This window comes from Berghia stephanieae, chromosome 3 (assembly GCF_034508935.2).
Source record: "Berghia stephanieae isolate SIO BIC M18660-M18661 chromosome 3, UCSD_Bste_1.3, whole genome shotgun sequence".
Taxonomy (NCBI): Eukaryota; Metazoa; Mollusca; class Gastropoda; order Nudibranchia; family Aeolidiidae; genus Berghia; species Berghia stephanieae.
Window position 1 is genome coordinate 34,195,386 of NC_088362.1, and position 23,641 is coordinate 34,219,026.

A 23,641-nucleotide genomic window follows, 5' to 3' on the forward strand; every position below is an offset into this window, starting at 1 on the left:
CATATCGACATCTACATACATGCACATCGATACACACCGTTTCAGATTTATAAGTGTGAGTTTATTGCGATCTTTATTTATTTTATTTATTTTATCAACTGTTAGGCGATTGGAAAGAGAACCGTGTTCTATCTATAGAAATTGGCCTAATACTTTTTAGATTTGATTCCGTCCCTTTATTGGAGTTCAGTCGTAAGTGACCCTTACACACTCAATTTGTCAAGATAATTAAAGAGAATGCGTTATTACTTGGTTATGTCTCATGCTTTTATTATGGACCAACGTGTGCATATTTTCAGGTCTGATAGCTGGATGCAATGATGGGCTTGTTTTAATACTATTTTAATTGAGAATATTTTGCATTGATTTGAGAGTATATCTATTACAACGATAACGGGCTTTTAACATTATTGGGCTATCAGACCTGCAAATAAGTACACGTCAGTTTGGACCAATTAGTTACAAAAAACAGGATCCATTCTGTGATATCGGCATTTTTATTGGTGGATTGCAAATTCTTTTTAGCTGTTTATGACAATTTATGATGATATATCATAATTCACAATTATACATACTGTACAGAAAACGATTCATGACAATTACAAACCCGCATAAATATTTCTAATTTTGTTCATTTTTTTCAAATAATATCTTCTACATTCAGAATTGCTATATAAAAGTGCTTCCATTTGTTGCTATGGTTACATTCTCAAAGGCTTTAAATATTGTCGAGTTGATCATTGGCGGTCCCGTTCCATTACCGGTGACGTCATCAAGTTGTAATACCCAAGATGGCACCGTATCCAATGAAAAAGCCCAATATCCTACAGTGTTGCTAACCAGGTTGATGGAGATAATACCCAGTATGTTCATAGCAAAGCCTGATTTGATCTGTTGATTTGAAATAAAGTTCATTATCAATATTTGCATATTGACTTGTTATTTTAGTTGTGGTTTGAATGTAGTGGTCGTCGTCGTTGTAGTGTTGGTCGTAAAAGAAAGAGAGAGGGAGAGAGAGGGAGAGAGAGAGAGAGAGAGAGAGAGAGAGAGAGAGAGAGAGAGAGAGAGAGAGAGTCATCTTTGAATTAAAGACATATTCAAAAATATCTTTTAAATAATATACAATTTTCATGAAATTTAACGTTAGATAATCTGAAGTCACAAATTATTATCATTATAAACTTGATATCATTGAGCGTAACTATTTACGGGGAGGGGAAGGTTAATGTCATTTCTTATATTGCAAAAAAAAAAACAAAAAACCCTAAAAGTTGGGATATTTTTACATTTAAACTCTACATTCACTTTTAGGTTTCCATTCACTTCGATCGACATGTACATGCAGGTCTGACATCGGAACCGACTTATGGGCCAAGTTTAACATTGTTGTAATGGACAATATTTTGCGTCATTTTTAAGATTTCCATTACAACAGTGAGTCCCTAAGGAATTGGGTTATCAGACCTGCAAATAAGTGCACATCAATCCTGACATAAAACCGTTTGGAGAAGGTGGGTCACATTAAATGATGTTTTACCATTTCAGTCATTTTCACATCTCCCAGTGAGTAGATCATTGCATTAGGGGGCGTGGCTACCGGAAGCATAAAGGCCATGGATGCAGCAGCAGTCACCGGAAGCATGTACACTAGCGGGTTAACTTGGAACTTCATTGCCTGCAGAAATTGTTAAGAAAAATGCTGACATTGTTATTAACATTTTTTCACCTCTTATTTCACCCTCAACGTTGTTTCCACAGATTCACAGATTCACTTCACTGCATCATCAGGGCCAAATGCAGCATCGTAGCCTGAGACTTCAAAGAGAAGGGTTGAATGTGAGGTAACGAGATGGGTATCAGAACAGTAATTAAAAATATAGTTATACTGCACGTACAAGAGAGGTCAATTAAAATCAACAGTATGGACCACAGTGTTAAACTAATTAATTATATTACAGCACTATGACCTACCAGTTCCTGTTTGAAGTTAATTTCTACTCTCCTTATCTTTACGGCTTTCCTTCGTCTCCGAATAAATGAAATAAGGAACTTTTTCTTTATAATTTTTTTATATATTTTGATTTCCCATTCATTACACAAAACAAATAATCCCGTGATTGGTGGGGATGTAAGTTGTTTACCAGATTTCCTAATATGGGCAATGTGATGATGGAGATGGCGTAAGTTGTTTACCAGATTTCCTAATATGGGCAACGTGATGATGGTGATGACTGTGTTAGAGGTGATCTCTGTGATGACGCAGGTGAGGGAGGAGAGAATAAGGACGGTCAACCATGGGGGTAGAGTGGACACAAAGGACAAATAGTCCACGAGTACATCCGACAGCCCTGAAGTCTGGAGTAGAAAATATCAATTAGGATTTGCATAATGATATATTATTTTCGTTTTGAAATAAAAACTAAATACTGACTATCACCTAGTTGTCTGGAAGTGATTTTTAATTGAAAAACCATTGATGATAGAATTGATGACAATGATATAAATTATATAATAGTAGTAATAAAATTAATAACAATGATGATAATAATGGTAATAATAATAATAATAATAATAATAATAATAATAATAATAATAATAATAATAATAATAATAATAATATATATAATAATAATAATAATAATAATAATATTAATAATAATAATGATAATAATAATGATGATGATAATAATAATAATGATAATAATAATAATAATAATAATAATAATAATAATAATAATAATAATAATAATAATAAGAAGAAGAAGAAGAAGAAGAAGAAGAAGAAGAAGAAGAAGAAGAAGAAGAAGAAGAAGAAGAAGAAGAAGAAGAAGAAGAAGAAGAAGATATTTTGATAATAATAATAATAGCAATAAGAATAATCAGACTATAGAAGGAACGAACTTGACCTCACTCAGCTCTCTGTTATTGTTTTTAGACAGCTACTTTGATGTTAAGCTCTCACTAAACTATTTCAATCAGACTATAAACGTTCAAGGTTACACATAGTTTTGTGATTGGTAAGTTATATCCGGCTGGGGAATGTTGTGAATATTTTACTTAAACGTATAACATCAATGGACTGACCACTCACCTTCGAAGCCTGTGCTAAAGTGTAGCCACCCCCAAACAAGAGCAGGATACCCCATGGAAATTTCAGAGCTGCTGTTTTCCAATTGATGGCTGCTTCCTGTGGTGTCGGACTGTATGCTGTGTTTATTTAGGATAAAAACCAAAAAGTTTAAAATTTTTATTGAATTTTAAGACATATCTAAATCTAGACCAATAACAATGTATAAAGAGAAGTTTCCATTTACTGGTATTCTATTCCTCTTTGCCACATTTCCCTATTAGAGGTATTGCCGAATTTCCCTATTAGAGGTTTTGCCGAATTTCCCTTTTAGAGGTATTGTCTAATTTCCTAATTTGAGGTATTGTCTAATTTCACGATTAGAGGTTCTGCTGAATGTCTCAATTAGAGAAGTTCCCGTATCCGTATCTACTGCATTGTGAATCATCTAAACCAGTGGTATTCAAACTTTGTACGCGCAAGCTCCCTTTTTCACCAAGCTATGTCCCAGGTTTCCCTACTCCACCCATCAACATGACATAGCGACATATATGTGCTCCGTCGTCTCAAAAACAATGTTGTCTGGATATACAAGATACTAAATAGACGTCTAGTCAAATTTAAGTTGAACTGATAAAAAATATGAAGGATTAGTTTTTGCACTCTTAACTTCTATGAATAGACATGCTCCTCGATAAACCATTTAAACTAAAGCCCAAGTCTAATGGCCCATTTAGAGGTTCGGTGATTTCATCGACAATTGCACGGATATCCATAAACTGTAGGGAAATGACAAGAACTCCAAAAAATTGAGCATTTAAATGAAGGAATTAACTGATGCCTGACAGTTTTCAGTCAGACATCAGTTACTTTCTTCGTTTACACTGGACGGATATCCAGAAACTGTAGACGAAGTGACAACTACTCATGAAAATTGAGCGTGTAAATGAAGAATTTAACTGATGTCTGACAGTCTTCAGTCAGACACCAGTTACATTCTTCGTTTACACGATCAGTTTTCATGAGTTGTTGTCACTTCGCCAACAATGTCTTGATATCCGTCCGGCCGTGGATGAATGTATTGAACGCCTATGTGGTGACGATTGATACCAAAACGTACTTGGACGATGCTTGGGCCAGACAAAGAGGCTGCAAAGAATCAATATTGCAGGAATGCTGTCCTTCACATACCTGGATAGGAAGAGAGAGGGAGTCATTCTCATCGGGGATGGGTAGGGAGTTCATAAGAACAATAGACTCAATATCGTCACCACTACCCACGATCACTTAAATATTCATCATCATCATCACCATCATCATCATCATCATATCATCATCATCATCATTATCATCATCATCATCATCATAATCATTATCAAAATCAACACCAATAAGAATAACAACACCAGCCACGAATCTATCACAGTTACCATTATTGTCGTCATCAACCACAAAACCAGCTAGGAGAAAAGAACGTAAATATGACATAATATTATACAGATTTCGGAAGAAAGAATGTAAGATTGACGTACTTTTTAGGAAAGAATGAAGCCCAACCGGCGATGAACCCTGGATCACGGGTGAAGAAGAGGAGAAGCAAGATGACAAAATGACTTAGGACAACCTTCTCGTGGAAACTGAATAGAAATAAAATGGTCAAGACCAATTTGGATTTGATAACATTAGAAATTCGTTAAATTTGTTGTCCTTCATAGTCATTAGTCGGAGTTTATTCCGGTTTCTATAGCGTGAACATGACAATGGCAATTGCCTGCTACCCTTTTGATGCAACGCGAGTCTACAGGAAAGTACTTTGCACCAGATCAAACAGACCTAGCTAGCCAATCACAGTTGAGTGGACAGGGGGGGGGGGGGTCAGATTTATTTAAAATCGACTTCACCCGGCTTCGATCTCGGTCCATCTGCGTGTGAAGCGAGTGCTCTACCCACTGAGCCATCTGAAACCGCAGATGCCTTCACACTTTCACACCTAGGTGCACATATGTGCAGGTCTGATAACAGAACGAAACTAGCCTCTGGATTGTTTGAAACAAAGCTGTAAGTTGTAATGGAGAATATTGTGGGTTGGTTTGAGATTTCTTCTATTACAACAAAAAGGCCATCACAATTTGAGTTAGAACACTTTTAAATAAGTACGCGTTGTTTTAGAGTATTTCCATTACAAAATTGGAAACAAACCAATTTGGAATAACAGACTTCTTAGTAACGTCACAGTGTATTAAATTACCACAGTCGATTGTCTATTTATATTTTTTCTCGAAAATTATCTAGAGAACAGGTGTTTTTTATCATCCATAATTTGTCTTAGTTCTATAAGCTTTATCGGGATACATGAGAACTTTAAATAGTACACTAGTTGCAGGGGCAGGGCAGGACGGTGAGGGAATATGGTTTTAGTTATCGGTATGATAATGTGATGATATAGCAAGATAGCTGATCTCAGCACGATAGAGCAATGGCTAACCTACCTCATGGCGCCAAGGCCCTCGTATTCCTTCAACAAAACCTTCCTCATCAGCCTGTCTTCTCTCTTGCTGGTCGTCCTTTTACATAATATCGTATTCCTGTAAGGTTTACAATTGTAGGCACAGTATTAGTTTGCTGAATAGTATAATAATTTCAAAGTGTATATTATTGGGCATGAATTTACAACTCACCACCCATGTTTTTTTGTTTGTTTTTTTTTTTTTTTTTTTTTTTTTTTTTTTTTGGGGGGGGGGGGGGGGGGTTAAATACAAAAAGACATACACTTAAAAAACTTGCCTGCAACATCACGAGACAGGCACTTGCATGGAACCCTCAAAGAGGAAAAAGACAAGGGAGACCAAGAACACTGGCTACGGAACACGATAGAGGAAGCAAAGATACACGTCATAGAAGCAGACGGAGAAGACATCCTATGGAAGAGTCAAATAGCGAAGCATCATTGATGGCCTAGGCTCCGACCAGTGAGGTGAATATACGTGTAAATAACTGGAGGAGAAGTCCCGAGTGTCATCATTGATGGCCTATGCTCCGACTGGGACGGATACAAGTGGAAACAGATGGAGAAGACAGCCCAAGGAAGAGCCAAATGGCGAAGCATCATCAATGACCTATGCTCCGACTGGTGTTAAGGGGTTAAGTCAAGCAAGCCAAGTCAAAAGACAACAACAACGAAGAAAAGAAGACCTCATGGACTAGATCATTTAGTACCCGATAATCAGTAGTGGAATACTCATTTCATAAACACAGAATCGATTCCAGATCAGTCAAATTATTTTTCTAATTTCCCAAAATGCGGTTGGGTAGTTGTCTTTTAGATATGTCGGAAAATGCTTCACGGTGGACCAGCGTTCTATCAAAAGGGTAGCAAGCAATTGCTAATATTCATTTAATGGTAAAGAGATAACAATGGGATAAAAGCTGTGTGTCCTAAAGTTAATTGTCTCGCCCTATGTCATTTTGCTGTGGTAAACTGCGGCTGACGCCTAGTTTATTCTAGTCTTCAATTGAAACAAACCCTAAAGAAAAAAAAATCACCGGAGATGAATAATTAGAAATATATTCATCATTTATCTTTGAGGAAGAAACGTTTATCTACTCACTTGAATCCAAAAATGGACACACTCATCCAAAGGTATGCAATCGTCAAGGAGAAAAGAGTGGTCGGCATTCCAAACTTCATCCACGAGGCGTATGTGATTGGGCCAATTCCATCGCTTGCAAAACTGGGTTAGGGCGGTGGGGGAATTTGGGATGGATTAGGATTGGTTGTGGTCTAGATGCCCATGTTTGCAGGTCTGGTAATCGAACGCAATTATGGGCCTGATTTAACATTGTTGTAATGGACAATAGTTTGCGTTGATTTGGGAATATTTCCATTACAACAATGAGTCCATAACAGTTTGGGTTATCAGAAATAAGTATACGTGGGATGATTGGGGAGACATGATGACTCCAAAATTATAATAGTTCTCTTAACATCTATCTGATAATAATCATATACATCATCGTCTTCCTTGAAGCATCTAAAACTGAACAATGTCAGGGGTCGTCGGGATCTTTGAAAAATTGCAAGATATTGAAATATGTCGGATTAGAGTACATTCTGGTGTTCCGATAGCTCAGTTGGCAGAGCACTCACTTCACACACACAGGGACCGGTATCAACCCCCCTTGCAATTGAAATATTTTTTTTCTAGTTGAGATATTTTTTTTCTAACGTCACTGTCCACTCAGCCGTCATTGAATAGCTAGGGCTGTTGTATCTGGCTGAAAGAAGTACTTTGCGATAGGCTAGCGTCTTATCCAAAGGGTAACAAGAAATTGCTATTGTCCGTATAACGCTATAGAAACCGTGTGTCTTATGAACAGAACAATTATTTATACAATTCCCACTTCCACATTGATTAAATGCTCGTCGCTGCTTAGGATTACAGATGGCTTATGGGCATACCAGTAGTGCCGCGCTGAGGACCGGACCGAGGACCGGTCCCACGGTCTTTTAGCTGTGAACCGTGGTCCAGTCCCAAAGAGGAAGACCGCCGGCGGTCCTCACTTCTTATCACCTTTCAACGGTCTCGCGCCATACTACTTCCCCAGCGATTCGTTGCCTCGGTCCTTTGCCTATCTTCCACCAATCACCACCCATCCCACTTAATTAATCGCACCCACCCCCCTTTGCCATACACTAAACGACACAGACGACCATAGAGGCAGACGACCACCTCCCTCCACTCCGCAAACCGCCCTTTCGTGTGTGAGATGGGGGGAACAGGAGGCGCACGCCTTGGACGATTCCATTATACGGGGTAAATTTCAAAATTTACTACACCATAATGATCGCAATGACAATGATCTATGATGAAGGCATGACCCCTCTTCTCTAATGGGTTATTGTTTGAAATGTATGTGACTACTAAAGATGTGTGTGTGTGTGTGTGTGTGTGTGTGTGTGTGTGTGTCGAACCTAGCAAGTTGCAAGTCTGATTTTTTGTTTTCTTTTGTCCATCTCTTGTCGCCACTCCTTTCTATCGCATTGTTGTCATTTAAAATAATACAATAATATTAAAATTTCGTTTGGTGTTTTAACTAATCAAGTAATATGAGTTTCATTAGTTTCTTCCGTCCAAAAAAAACAGTTATAACGTCTGTATTTTTAAAAGGTCCAATAGAATATTTGGGGACCCCGATAGCTCAGTTGATAGAGCACTCTCTTTATACGCAAAGGGCCAGAGATCGATCCCGGGTGCAGTCGATTTTTTTCTGAATCCCTGTCTACTCAGCAATGAATGGGTAGCTGAGTTTGTTAGATCTGGCGAAAAGTCACCATCGACCCCTCTTATCACCTCATCCACCCCCTCTTATTATAACTTCACGTCTCTCTCTTACTCTCCAATGCTCGCTGCCCTCTAATGTGTGTGTGGGGGGGGGGGGAGGGGGGGGGTAGGAGTTGCGTGTGTGTATCAACGCCACGAACAACTCGATCAACGCCTTGGGCGATGCCATTATCTCCGTTAATGGGGATAAATTTCAAATTTTATTAAATTATCGAAGTAACAATGAAGTACGGTGAGCAAATAAAGAAGGCATCACCCCTCTTCTCTAATTAGGTTACAATTTGAAATGAGTGTGACTACTCCGTGTGTTTTACTCCTGTAGGCCACGGTTTTCATCGTGTAGCGGTCTTTAACGGTTCAAGAATGAACGGACCGGTCTAGAGACCGGTCCTTGCGGTCTTCATTTCCCAAGGACCGTAGGACCGTGGTCCTTAAGCTTGCCAAGGACCGCCCCGCACTACATACCAGGTACATTTACACATACACCCACACACACTCACACACACACACACTCTCTCTCTCTCTCTTTCTATATATATATATATATATATATATATATATATATATATATATATATCTTTTTTTCTATCTCACAAGCACACACATACACGCAAACACACGCACACATGCATTAATGCATATCATTAATGTACACTTAACAATTAATTAATTCATGGCTTCACAATTAATTTCTAGATGTCATAGTCCTGTTTTTAACACTGAAAAAAACTCTTCTTGTTGCTATTAAGAACGAGTGTTTAATCAAATTAGTGTGAGTTTCAGTGAAAAGGAAAGTTGACAACATGAGCGCTGCAATCAAACATACACAATGTCACTCACTCTCCCACTGTTTTGGCGAGTACCAGGTTCGGTGGCGTTCCCAGTAAAGTTCCAATCCCACCGATATTGGCCGAGTAGCAAACGGCCAAATTGAATATTTTCCTCATGTCCTTCCATTCGCCATCTTCAATGTCATTCTTCATCATCAACTCGTCACCTTCATCTTTAAGGCCATCGCTGTTGTGTTTATCCATCGTTTCTATAGCATGACCATTATCTCTGTGTGACATGAAAAATACAAATTGTAATTAACGATTTAAGAAATTTAAAAAAGAATTTAACCAGTTAAATGGCGTACTCTGGAAAGATAAGTATTTAAAAATTTGGCCAGAAAGTTCGTCCTCAAATATAGATCAATTTAAATGACCCTCATCTCGTCAGAAACTCTCAAACATGGGACTTCGAACGCCTTCCTTAAGTCCCAAGTTTTCAGAGTTTTTGACAAGATGAGGGTCATTTAAATCGGTCGATTTAAAATATGAAGGACGAATTTTCTGGCCAAATTATTAAATTCGTGTATTTTCCAGAGAACGTCAGTTGAGTGGTTAAAATATCAGTTCCAAATCGACAGACACAATAAATGACATTTCTACAGGTCAACAAGAGATGAAGTGAGTAGGAAAGTGCCAGAAGACAATAGAGAATAAAAATTTCGCGGCGGTTTTGGGGGTTTGAACCCGCAACCTTACTGGTACGACAACTCTGCCTGGCCGGGGGGAGTGTGACTCTAACGTTCGAGCTATCGTGGATCATTAAAATCCACTTTTGGCTTGTGTTTCAATCAGACATAATACCGGTTTGAGATGAAGGGTCACATTTAGCCTTGTCCGGTGTGAATTAATTGTTGTACACACTATGTATCACGTATCACTTATCACGTGATACGTATTGCGTATTACGTATCACGCAAGCTAAAAGGCTAATTATAGAAGGCGATTCTTGGTCATGTGTCACTTTGTCAAATTTCCTTTACACTGAATCTCACTCGGCTAATCATAAACGGGTTCTTTTTCGTGTGAACAATAGAAATGAATATTTCTACTGTTCACACGAAAAATAACCCGTCTATGATTAGCCGTCCGTGTAATTTTGATGTACATAACACATGATGCAAGGTAGTAAATGTGCAACCATCTCCTGCATCTGACAGTAGAACATTGAAAACTCGGTACTTAGTACACATTAGTCAACCTTTATTGAATGGAACAGAAATTTGTCCCACATGACATGCTTGGGAATTAATGAACCAATTCGTAACGCCATGTGCAGAGATTAACCCGTGGAAATGAATCATATAATCCTTTCCATTCCTTGTGGAACATGGGGCTTCAACAGTACATCTCCACCGTATTCTGTTCTTTATCTTCTTCATCTCTCCCCAGGACATTCCAGCCAACTTCACCTCTTCCTAACAAGACCTTCTCCGTGTTTTCTTTGGCCTCCCAACCTTCCATTTTCCCTTGAGGGTTCCAATCCACAGCTTGTCTCGTAATGTCTGTTGTTGGTTTTCTGAAAGTGTGACCTATCCATTTCCATTTTATTGTTGAGATCTGTTTGCTAATTTCATCATGTTCAGCTTTTAACCTCAAGTCTTTCAAATTGATTTTTACTCTGATACAGAGTATGTTTCGAAGACATCTGTTTGTGAAGGTTTGAAGTTTTTATTGGTCACTCTCCATGTTTCTGAGCCATACAGAAGGACTGCTTTTACGTTGGTGTTGTATATTCTGAATTTGTTTTTCAGTTACAGATTTGTTGATTTCCATTTAGCTCCGCCTAGAGCACTTCCAAAGTGTACTTGCCGGTCCCAAGCCCTGAAAATAGGAGGAGGGTTGGGCGTAGGGTTAGCAGTCCCACCCTATTGAAAAATACAAAGCTACACAAACTTCAAAAGAACATAATATTACATTTACTGACTTGAGTCGTGGAAAAGAATAACACGTGTAATTTGAGAATTAAAATTTGTTCTTCCCTACGCGTACATATATGCAGGTCTGATAAAGGAATGTAATTATGGTCTTGATTTAACATTGTTGTAATGGACACTATTTTCCGTTGGTTTGAGAGTACACATTTTCATTACAACAATGATCCCACAACAATTTGGGTCATCAGACCTGCAAATAAGTAGACGTCGCTTCTTCCTAGTGAGGTAAATTTATTTTTAAAAACTTCCATAATTAATTTTGACTGTAAAGTCAGTTTGGTTTTTTTGGTATCTGGTTTATCTGGACTGGATTGGGACGGTGGGTCACATTAAAATTTTTTACCCATCTATAATGGAGAGAGTCTTGAGTTCTTCTGTTTCCGGTTCCGTATCTGTGACGTCACTGTTTGATTTTCTACCGAGAGCTGGTGCAATTGATCTGCGCGCTTCCAGCTGTCCTGCAATCAGGGTTTGAACTATCGGAGACATCATGGAGGTAGCAACTGTGTTGGCAATCCACATAGACAGAAAGCTGGTGATGGAGACGATGCTTAGAAGGAGCCTGTGTCAAGAGGATACAAAACAACAACTTGAGCTTTAATATAGTGCTATGTCCATAAAATGTGCTAAGAGAAATTTACAAAAAGTACCAAGCCAGCGCAATACCAAGCCTGTAAGGGAGACAATGCTGTTGCCAACCAGGTACTCATTATACACCTGGATAGAGTGCGAGATGTATGAAAAGAGCATTTGCTCAACAGAACGAGACTCGAATCAGGAACCATGGACACAATGTTATGTGCAGCTATGCGGTTGTGCGGTTATATGGTCTAAAGGTATGATATTCGCTTTGGACTGGAAGATCCTGGGTTCGAGTCCCGCTCTGAGTGGCGCATAGTTGAATCCTTGGTGTAAAATGAATACTGGTCGCTAACAGCGTTATCTTTGTCCGGAATTTTTTTTTGTAATATCGCCTAACAGGCGTCATGTCTTTGTCTTACATGTTAAGTGTTGCTGTTTGCTAGGGACCACTTGTAACGCGCTTTGAGCACGGTTACTGTATATTACTCTATACATTTCTAGAAAATAATTATCAGGAGTCTGTGTGAAGAGGATAAGAGTAGATGGAGCTATTCAATTGAATCTGTAGTGTCAGTTTAAACAGTCACAATAATAATAATAATAATATAATAATAATAATAATAATAATAATAATAATAATAATAATAATAATAATAATAATAATAATAATAATAATAATAATAATAATAATAATAATAATAATAATAATAATAATAATAATAATAATAATAATAATAATAATAATAATAATAATAATAATAATAATAATAATATCAGTAGTTGTAGTAGTTTTTGTTATCAAACTGTCATCCTACCGTTTTGGTTGAACCCCAATGAGAAGCATTAACCGGAGTGCTATTCTACGATGTAAGTTGGATTCCTCTACGGCAGATGCTACAAACACGGCCCCAATCACCAACATGTTCAGATCCTGTTATAGAAGGCAATTTTAAGATTTAAAAAAAAAACAGGGGGAGGGGGGGGGGGGTGAGCGGGAAGGGATGCCCTGAAATTCCTTTAATAAAGTACCGTCCTAATTTGTTGCCCGTGGCATCAAAGAGGTACTGGGTGAATCGGACCCTAATAGAGATTTTGGAATTATACTGACTTTTTTTTAAAATGCGAACTTTATATTATTATTATTATTATTATTATTATTATATTATTATTATTATTATTATTATTATTATTATTATATTGTTATTATTATTATTATTATTATTATTATTATTTTATTTTATTATTATTATTATTATTATTATTATTATTATTATTATTATCATATCATCATCATCATCATCATTATTATTGTTGTTGTTGTTACTATTATATTCTTCTTCTTCTTCTTCATCTTCTTCTTCTTCTTCTTCTTCTTCTTATTATTATTATTATTATTATTATTATTATTATTATTATTATTATTATTATTATTATTATTATTATTATTATTATTATTATCATTATTATTATTATCATTATTATTTTGTTGTGTTTGATTTTTGTTTTTTAATTTTATTTTAGATATTCTATTTATCTATTGTATTTTTTATTTTATTTTTTGTTAGAGTTTGGCAGATTGATTATTGATAGTTCTGGAACTCACAGAGAAGAAGATCCCGCAGACTTCATCCGATGTGAGAACTCCAAGCATTGGGGCCATCACCAAAGGTAACAGTGCCGTCACAGGTAATGGTAGGGCTTCAGTGACCCAGTACACGGTACAAATTCCCATCATGAAGGTACATTTGCTGATCTGTGAGATGAAATAAAAAAAAAGGGTGACCCTCTGCCCATATAAACTAACCCTCTGTGGTGTAGTAGGAGAACGTCTGGCCAGTATTCAGGAGGCTTGAGGTTCGATCCACAGAGCCTGATTTTTTGGGATGATTTTTTTTCTTGTAATTTTCTTTCTTGCTGTGTCTGGCTCTGTTTCATAACATTTTTTTTCATACGAAACAAATACAGGGAGTTATAGAAGGAACGCAGTTGACGTCGCTCAACTCTTTGTTATTATTTTTAGACAGCCTGTTAGTGATGAGTTCACAGTAAATTATATCAGACTCTAAACGTTAACTGTAACACACACTTTTGTTTGTTGGCATGTAAGATTCGGCTGGCGGATGCTGTGAGTATTATCTAAACGTATCGAATCGATATCTGTATATCTATTATATTATTATTACAATATAATTTTATGCTTATTTAATTTGGATATATTATCTAACATATTAAAATTGGGTGCATATTACGAGATTGAAATCGCATTGTTTCAATAGGCTGAATAGACAACAATCAAATGTTTTTAGACATGTTCTGTATGTAGATAAGTGTGTTCAGGACCCATCATATTCATTTTCAGTGTTTGTTTTAAAAAACTGTTTATCTACAAACACAGTCCTATTCGTCTCATTTACGATCGTTTTATGTTGAAAAAGATTCACACATTCGACTACAATTTTGAATTCAGCGATAGTGATATTTTCATGATGATAAATTTCTGTAAAATAATTTTTGGAGCAAGATTTGCCAAACATTTCATAAGTCTGTATAGATAGTGTGCGCTTGGCTAAGAAGCTCACAACATTGCCATCCGGAATTATAACGGACCAACACACAAAACTATGTGTAGAAGATCAATTTCTCACGGTTTATATCCAGTCCTCTGGAAGACTGGTTTCACACATCAAAGGAGATTGGAACCAGTAGAGTTACAACACAGCATTGTTCCCTGAAATTACCTGTGATCCCGATGTAAACAGCAGGGAAGACAATGCTATAGGGGTGACACAAAGTAGACATCCTCTCCAATTTCGTCTCAAGCTGGCTGTAAGACTCATAACGTTCTGTAACAATATGTATGAAAGAATGGATAGGAACACTTTAAAACAAAACATGGTATTTTAAAAATATAATTACATAAAATCTCACAAGAAAATCTCATCCCTCTTCGTGATTTTAATTGCTGGATAATGTCTCTGGAAAAAAATATGACTCACAAATGTCTATTTTACTCATAAAATGTTGCTTGTTATGAAATTCCTCAAACTGATAATAATGTACTCTCTACATTGTTTTTGTATTGATGTAATTTAAAGCGCCAAAGGCCTCATTGCTGAGGAAACCGTGCGCTCTAAAAGAGTCTATTATTATTAGAGCAAAGCGGAATTTTTAAGTTTGATTACGACGACGTGTACTTATTTGCAGGTCTGATAACCCAAATTGTTATGGGTACATTACTAAGTTCACATTATTTGCAGGCCTGATAACCGAACGCAATTATGGGCTTGTTTTAACATTGTTGTAATGGATAATATTTTGTGTCGTTTGAGAGTATTTTCATTACAACAATGAGCCTATAACATTTTGGGTTATCAGACCTACAAATAAGTACACGTCGGCTCATTGTTATTATGAGAACATTCTCAAACCAACGCAAAATATTGTCCATTCCAACAATATTAAAATGAGCCCATAAATCGGTTATCAGACCTGCAAATATGTTCACGTCGCTCTCAACTGACGCAAATATTGTTAATAATAATGTTAGAAAAATCCATAGAATTACGTTCGGTTATAAGACCTGGAAATTTGCTTACTTATCCGAACCAGCGACTTCTTCTTCTTCTTCCAGTGTCATCTCATGGGTTGAGGTCGACTTGAAATGACACGCCAATCTTCCCTGTTGACAGCTTGCTGACTGCATTCGGCTGCCGACAATCCTGTCCATGTCCTCACATCATCTATCCAAGTTCTTGCTGGCCTGCCTCTTCCTCTTTTCCCCTCAACTCTACCCTCAAGAATGTCCTTGTTGACAGTTTGATGGCGTCTTAGGTGTCCAAAATACTTAAGTTTTCTTGTTTTTATTACTTTCATTAGGGTCGGTCTGATATCAAGGATGTCACAGACTTCTTGATTTGTTTTTTCTTTCCAACTGATTTTTCCAAGGCGACGGAAAGTCCACATTTCAAAGGCCTCAATTCTTTTCTCTATTTGTTTGTTCAAGGTCCATGTTTCTGAGCCGTAGAGAAGTGTTGAGTGGACATAACATTTGAATATTCTTATTCTCGTTTTCATCTGCGTTTGTTGCGAAGTTAAAATGTTATTCAGTTGACTGAACCTCGACTTAGCTATAGCAATCCTGTTTTTCACCTCCAGCTCATTCTTTCCGTTGTTGGTCATTGTCTGTCCAAGATATTTAAAAGAATCTACTTGTTCGATGTTTTGATTATTAATTTGGACTTTTGCGCTTTTTTCAGGCTTCTTTGACATGACCATTACCTTCGTCTTTTGAACATTCATCTCTAGACCCTTTGCTGTACTGTTCAGGTTTACTTGATTTGCAAGGATCTGTAGATTTGTCTCGTTCGATGCCAACAATACTGTATCATCTGCATATCTCAGATTATTTATCCTCCTACCTCCAATAACAATACCTGCGACTACATTAACTCTAACCATTCGGTCGGATTAATCCATCTATAGTAGTAGTAGTAGTAGTAGTAGTAGTAGTAGTAGTAGTAGTAGTAGTAGTAGTAGTAGTAGTAGTAGTAGTAGTAGTAGTAGTAGTAGTAGTAGTAGTAGTAGTAGTAGTAGTAGTAGTAGTAGTAGAGTAGTAGTAGTTGTAGTAGTAATGTAGTAGTAGTAGTAGAAAGTAGTAGTAGTAGTAGTAGTAGTAGTAGTAGTATAGTAGTATAGTAGTAGTATAGTAGTAGTGTATAGTATAGTAGTAGTAGTAGTAGTAGTAGTAGTAGTAGTAGTAGTAGTAGTAGTAGTAGCAGTAGTAGTAGCAGTAGTAGTAGTAGTAGTAGTAGTAGTAGTAGTAGTAGTAGTAGCCTCCAAATTTATTTCGTCAACCCAGCTTCTGAAGTCTTCCTCCGTCCTAAGGACGGTTTCGTTTCGTAGCCACCTTCAAGTTTAGTGACTGGACAGTGGAGGACGATGTGATCGCTGGTCTCTGGGACTGCCTGACATTTCTGGCAGGTATCACTGTTTCCAAGTTTCCATCTGCACATATTTGATGCAGTTCTGCCATGTCCAGTTAAGAGGCGATTTGAGGAGATCCAGTATTTCCTGGCGTCATTGAATGCAGGCACTCTTTTGGTTTGGTCTTTAATGATGTTTCCTCCTCTTGGTATTTCCCCGTTCCACAATTCTCTCCAGTTTTCCTCCACACAGAAGTCTGCCATTTTTGTTAGGTGGAAAGGTCTTCTCGATTTGAGTCTTGTTGTTGAAGGTGCCCCCTTTATTATTGATTTTATGGGAATGTTGTCTGTGGCTTCGTCAATTCTTGCATGCATCCTTTGATTAGCGTCTTGTTGTCTAAGACTTGGTGGTGCAATGCCGCTCAGTGGAGTTGACTTGAGACATCCTGTTATAATTCTCATTGATTCTCTTAATCGGATGTCAATGAGGTTTACATGTGGGCTCCTCCTCCAAACAGGGGCACAGTATTCTCCCACACTATAGCACAGTGCCAAAGCAGACGTTCTCAGTACCTGTGGTGAGGCTCCCCAGGTGGTACTTGCGAGTTTTCTCACCAGGCTGTTTCTTTTTGCGATTTTATTTGCGGTTCCCTCAATGTGTTGCGATGGTTTAGTTGTCTGTCCAATGTAATGCCAAGGTATTTAGGATTGGGGTCTGGGGGTAGTACTGAGTTACCGGCTGTGATCTTCAGTTCTTTTGTTGCCTCTGGATTATTCAAGTTGAAGTTTGTGGATACTGATTTGGTGGTATTCATTTTTAGATACCACCTATCAAAATAATGTTTCAGGCGGGTGGTGTCTTTGGTTAGAACTTCTCCAATCTCTTTCCAGTTTTCCGATTGATAGGCTAAGGCCCAGTCATCAGCGTATCCAAGTTTGAGTGCTTCGCAGTTTGGCATGTAGGAGATATAATAATAATAATAATAATAATAATAATAATAATAATAATAATATAATGATAATAATAATAATAATAATAATAATAATAATAATAATAATAATAATAATAATAATAATAATAATAATAATATAGCCATAATAATAATAATATAGCCATAATAATAATAATAATGATAATAATAATAATAATAATAATAATAATAATAATAATAATAATAATAATAATAATAATAATAATAATAATATAATAATAATATAATAATAATAATAATAATAATAATAATAATAATAATAATAATAATAATAATAATAATAATAATAATAATAATAATAATAATAATAATAAATACTTTATTGCATCCGAAAAGGAAATATTATATAAACATTGATATAAACATTGAAGAAAGTTGGTGCTAAAATTGAACCTTGTGGTACCCCATTTTTAATTTTGCGTGCTTTGCTTTTGTTTTCTCCCAATATGACATGGAATTGTCTTGTGTCATTCATGGTAGACAGCAGCTTGAGCGTCTTTACGTGGAATCATTTTGGAGAGCTTCAACATCAGTCCGCCTGTCCAAACAGTGTCGTAAGCTACAGATAAGTCTATTAGGACCGCACCAGTCTTCTTTTTGTTCTCAAAGCCTGCTTCAATGTATGAGGTCAGTGCAAGGACCTGTTCGCTTGTGCTTTGTGGTCTAAAGCCCGCTTGTTCTGGTGGTATGTAGGGATTTACATATGGGGTGATTCGATCTAGTACGATTCTTTCCAGGAGCTTGTATAAGCAACAAAGTAGAGATATTGGTCTATAGCTGAATGGTTCAGTCATTGGTTTGCCTGGTTTTAACTCACTCAATCCTATAGATTTTTGCTACTTTTCAAAATTGGAAAAAAAATGTATTAAAAATGAGCATGTGCATAGATAGTTTTATTCAACTACCATTAACATGTAAAAATGAAAAACATTAGCTTTGTTTCTACTCCTATAATTTGTCTCAGAAAAATGTAATAAATAGGCATGGGGTAAAAGTAACCCCGGGTATACTACGGATATAGTCGGTGTTAGGGTTGAGTGAGTTAATATGGCGATTACTTTGGCATGTTTCCAAATTTGTGGGTATGTGCCCTTTTCCATGATGTCTGTCATAGTATTTGTCAGCCAGTCTATTGTTTCTGGCCCAACGTTAGTAATCATGTCGGGTATATTCCATCAATTCCAGCAGCTTTGCCGGTTTTTTTTAAATTTTATTTATAGCTCCTTTCATTTCATTCATCGTTATTGGGACACTTAGAAACATGCTATGGTCAGGTAAAGTTTTCATCCATCAATGAAAAAGAAACACTGAATAAAATTTGCCTGAAATGAAATTAAATGATAGCACTTCACTGATCAGAAACAAACCTGGGCGTTCCGTATTCAAGACAGGCGTGTTGTTTCACCACCAAGTGGGTTGTTCCATCAATGAGCATATCCCAATTGTCTACAGACTAGTTGTACAATATACTTCGTTCGTGACTTTTGTCCGACACGCTGACTTAAGGACATCAGATATGCTGAAAAACACACACACACACATACACATAAAGAAAGAGAGAGAGAGAGAGAGAGAGAGAGAGAGAGAGAGAGAGAGAGAGAGAGAGAGAGAGAGAGAGAGAGAAACCAATCGTTTGATGAAATCCTGCCCTCACTCAACTTGAGCTTTCATATGGCACAATATTCACCCAATGTGCTCAAAGAGCTTTACACGAGGTCCAAAGCCAACAGTAACACTTAACATCTAGACAACAAATAACAAGTCACTCCATATTACAATTTTCTTTTCCGACATAGTCAATGCTGTTGCCGGCCTGGCACTCATTTTACACCCGAGTACGGTGAGAGAATGTGCCTTTTCCGAGGACTCTACTACACGCCAGTCACACAGGGTCTCGAATAATGGACCTACGGGTTCAAAAGACCACAAAGCCTCAGTTCAAGTGTAATTCCAGATAGTGTAACGAAAAAATTTGGCTTATAATTTTAACAATAAACAAAAACAAAGTCCCATTTTTTGTGTCTATAAATTCTATTTTGAGCCTCAACATCACCCGACGTGTTATCGTTTTCATTGTCAATAGGGAAGAGAAGTCGTGACGTCACACCTTCTACTCTTCCGGTTCAAAAATCCTTTGGACATGTTTATGTAACCAGTCTTTCTGAGGACTAATACTATGTTGATAACAACAAAGATTGAAGTGCGTATGTTTGATTTTGTTTTTAAGGGTTTTACGGCGCTTGCAACACATTAAGGTCATAACAGTAACAGCGCCAGTAAAAAGGAAGAAAATGGGATAGTAAAAAGTTATAGAATTACAATTAAAGCACCCAAGAAAAGGTAAGACAACGGGGAATTTGTTCAAATAGGAAACAGATGTAGATTCTAAGAGCATACTATCGAAGTATTTAGTTTTAGATCACCTAAAAGTCTCATCCAGACACAAGCACAGGTCCCAACTTTGAGGGATACACTCAAATGTTTACAAATCATATATATGTAAACAAAACAATACAGTGCACAACAGAGAGATGATTTACAAGACAAAAAATATCATCTCCCAAAAACTCGAACTATACATCTGACTGTTTCCCTCCCGGCTAGGGTAAACAGCCATGGCCTAGACAAAACCCAAGTAAGCTCATTTCAAGACAAAGACAAAGCATGTTGGAAAACAGATATAGGAGGATAGAAGACACAGTAAGAGCCTCCTTGCCCACTATGGGAGGTAAGGAAGCCCACCAGAATGAAGTGCGTAGAAAAGTGCCAGAAGACAATTGAGAAAACAACTTTGCGACGATGGGGGCTCAAATCCACGACCTTACTGGTACGACAACTCCATCTGGCCGGGGAGAGGGTTGCGCTAATGTCAGAGCTATCTACCACTCAAAAAAAAAAGTGGTATCAAACTCTGTGTCTATCTTGAACCGCTCTCACGACTTCTTGAGATCATGGGTTCAACACACAAACGCCGAGAAGTCTGTAGCCAGCAGTTAAGCTGAATAGCCGCATTCTCAATATTAACATATAACATAGAGACGATTGAGACATTGAGTAAGCTCCGATATTTGAGGTGAATATTAATTCAGAAAAGTATGTGGAGCAGGCACTTATGTTGATAACAACAAAGAATGAAGTGAGTAGAAAAGTACCAGAAGACAATAGAGAATTTTTTAAAACTCACGAAAGGTCCAGGGTTCGAATTTCGAGTTCTGAGCGGCGCATAGATGAGTCTTTTGGAATAGGCTCGTAGCTCACATTCTCTCACTGTTCCCAGCGCTGTCTATGTCGGCTGGGAGGAATGCAATATCGCCTAACAGGCGCCATGTCTCCTCCTACAATGTTACGTGTTGCTATTGAAAACGGACCCCTTGTAAAGCTTTTGAGCCCCTTAAACGGACTTTGCGTTATATAAATACTCAATTTCTGTTTGTTTGTTTTTTGTTTTGTTTTGTTGGGTGGGGGGGGGGGGGCGTCATTTCAGGAATTTTAATCAAATATAACTCAAGAAAAACAAAAACAAAAAAAAAAAAACAAAAAAAAACCCCAGAGATATAGACTTCATATTTTTGTCAGCAAAATCAATGTTGAGCATCTAAATCATCCCCCGACAGGAATCAAGAAATTTTAGTTGGTAGAGAACTCGCTTCACACGCCAAGGGACCAAGATCAATCCCGGTGCGGTCGAGATTTTTTTCTGGACCCCCCCCCCCCTCCACCCCGTCCACACATCAGTGATTGGGTACTTGGGTCTATTAGACCTGGCGGAAAGTAGAAAGGATAGCAAGCATTAATTAATGTCCGTTTCACGCTGTAGAAGCCGGGTTAAACTCCAGCTACATGGGACTACTTAAAAATCGCTACGACATAATACAACGTTCTGAGGAGCGTGACAGAATTCAGCAACTTGTACAAGGCTAGGTGACCCTGATCCAAGGTAAAGGTGAATTAAAAGATGACATTGTCTTAGTGTCTATTCCTATCCATGAAATATTATCCTTAAGTGTCGAATTTGTTCCGGTCTCTATGTGTAGTGAATTGTAAGCTGCTAGAAATAATACTTTAAAACAAGGATGTGCTGTAAACCAGGGTGACTTTGCATACTTTTGAGGTCAACCCATTATCCACCCATCCATCTATTCATCCATCCATCCACCTATCCGCCCAACCATATGTACATACATACCCACATACACCCATCCATATATACCTACATATATCCATCCACCCATCCTTCCATTCTTCCTCCCTTCATTCCTTAACTATCTACCTACTACCTACCTACATACAATCATACATACATACATACAGACAAATCAAAATTGTTTATTTCAGGAAATATTCATGTTAATGTAACAAGGGTAACATATTCATTGACATAATACCATTTCCTAAAATAGCCTATACATACATGCATACCTACATACATACATATATACATACATACATACATACATACATACATACATACATACATACATACATACATACTACATACATAATGAGAAAAATAGGGTATGGAGAAGTGCCAGGCGGAGGGTGCCGTGTCAAATGGATCCTGAATTTGGCACTAACCCCGTGACTTTTTATTCTGTTTTCATCTGGCACTTCTCCCTATTTTTCTCATCCTGATCGATCCAAGTGCCCGCTCCACACTTTTTCTGATTTATCTATATATACATACATACATACATTCACACACAAACATAGATAACTCCTGTTGTGTTCCATAAGGCACTTTATTTCATGGCGTCTACAACATTATTGGTTAAATTTTGGTTACATTTACAGTATCAAAAAATGGAAAACAGTCTCAAAGAATGGATTGATGTCATGGCGGAATTATTCCATCAAATAACGTTGTAAATTATATCTTACATTATCTCTCATTCTCTATCTACATTACCTATATCGGTCGGTCGTGCTATATGAAAATAGTACTAAGTACATTATGAGGCATTGTCACATTGTATGTGTCAAAATCTAAAAAGTGTGTCAGAAACAGTGCCAGGTAAAATTGTAAGAAAATTGCAAGATAAAATCATCCTCAAAATTAATCTGACTGTATCAATCAAACCTTAGACCTCCTGATTTTAAAACAAAACAAACTTGAGCTTTCATCATATAGCACAATATCCACTAAACATGCTCATATTCATTTACAAGGTGTCCATAGCAGACAGCAACACTTAACATGTAGGACGAGACGTGACGCCTGTTAGGCGATATAACAGTTTTTATCCGACAAAGATAATGCTGTTAATGATCAGGTATTCATTTTACACCGGAGTACAGTGAGAGAATGCGAGTAAAGAGCCTTTTCCGAAGATTCAACTAAGCGACACTCAAAGCGGGACACAAACCCTGGATCTTCCAATCTGAAGACAAATGTCATACCACTAGACCACATAGCCGACCAACAATCAGGATATCTAAGGTTCGTCCCCCAGTCGAAGCAGGCTGAATGTTTTCTTGTATTTTACTGACTGTTTTGTCTGGCCCAGTTTCATACAAACCTTTTCAGATTTTTATCTTACACCAGCTCTCTAATTTGCCGCCTGTTCTACGCATTATCATTACGGTATGTTCAGTCTGCGTAACGATTGCGTAGAAATATCGTATTGTGGAGAATCTTGCTTTAATTATTATACTATTATATCCATTTCGGATCCAAAGTGACACTACTGTGGCGTTTACCCCAAAGACCACTGAGGAGAAATTAACAAATACTGGAAAGAGCAAGAAATACTATATGACTACAGACAAAAAATAAAAACTGGCCGTATGAAGATCTGTCCTGATAAATAACAACTGGAGTTCATTGAAGAGGATCTATAAGAACCTGTGCTGGAAATCATCGCTCGATATCGCTAAGTAAGAATGAGGTTACTAAAAACTAGAGGTGTCTAAATGAGCCAATAAGATTGAGAGAAAGATAAAGTGAGTAAATGTGACATTTTGGCCTTTGG

General features: G+C 37.3%; 1 protein-coding gene across 1 annotated transcript; it reads right to left on the reverse strand.

Annotated features, from left to right (window-relative positions):
- Positions 1–478: 478 nt before the first annotated feature.
- Positions 479–19,159, reverse strand: LOC144969530 (Na(+)/citrate cotransporter-like). The gene is made up of 14 exons (XM_078908658.1): positions 19,040–19,159; positions 14,497–14,601; positions 13,362–13,511; positions 12,574–12,689; positions 11,520–11,738; positions 9,250–9,468; positions 6,676–6,798; positions 5,557–5,652; positions 4,600–4,704; positions 4,188–4,258; positions 3,092–3,207; positions 2,194–2,355; positions 1,538–1,675; positions 479–891 (listed from the first exon to the last, which is right to left on the reverse strand). The coding sequence occupies exons 2-14, from the start codon at positions 14,593–14,595 to the stop codon at positions 670–672; spliced, it is 1,836 nt and encodes a 611-aa protein (XP_078764784.1). The 5' UTR covers positions 14,596–14,601; positions 19,040–19,159; the 3' UTR covers positions 479–669.
- Positions 19,160–23,641: the final 4,482 nt, after the last annotated feature.

Coding starts and splice junctions, on each gene's coding strand:
- LOC144969530 (XM_078908658.1), bottom strand. CDS start 14,595: ATGAGTCTTACAGCCAGCTTGAGACGAAATTGGAGAGGATGTCTACTT. Junction 6,799..9,249: donor CTCGCCAAAACAGTGGGAGA/GTGAGTGACATT, acceptor GCCCTAACCCAG/TTTTGCAAGCGATGGAATTG. Junction 2,356..3,091: donor CTTTAGCACAGGCTTCGAAG/GTGAGTGGTCAG, acceptor TTTCTACTCCAG/ACTTCAGGGCTGTCGGATGT.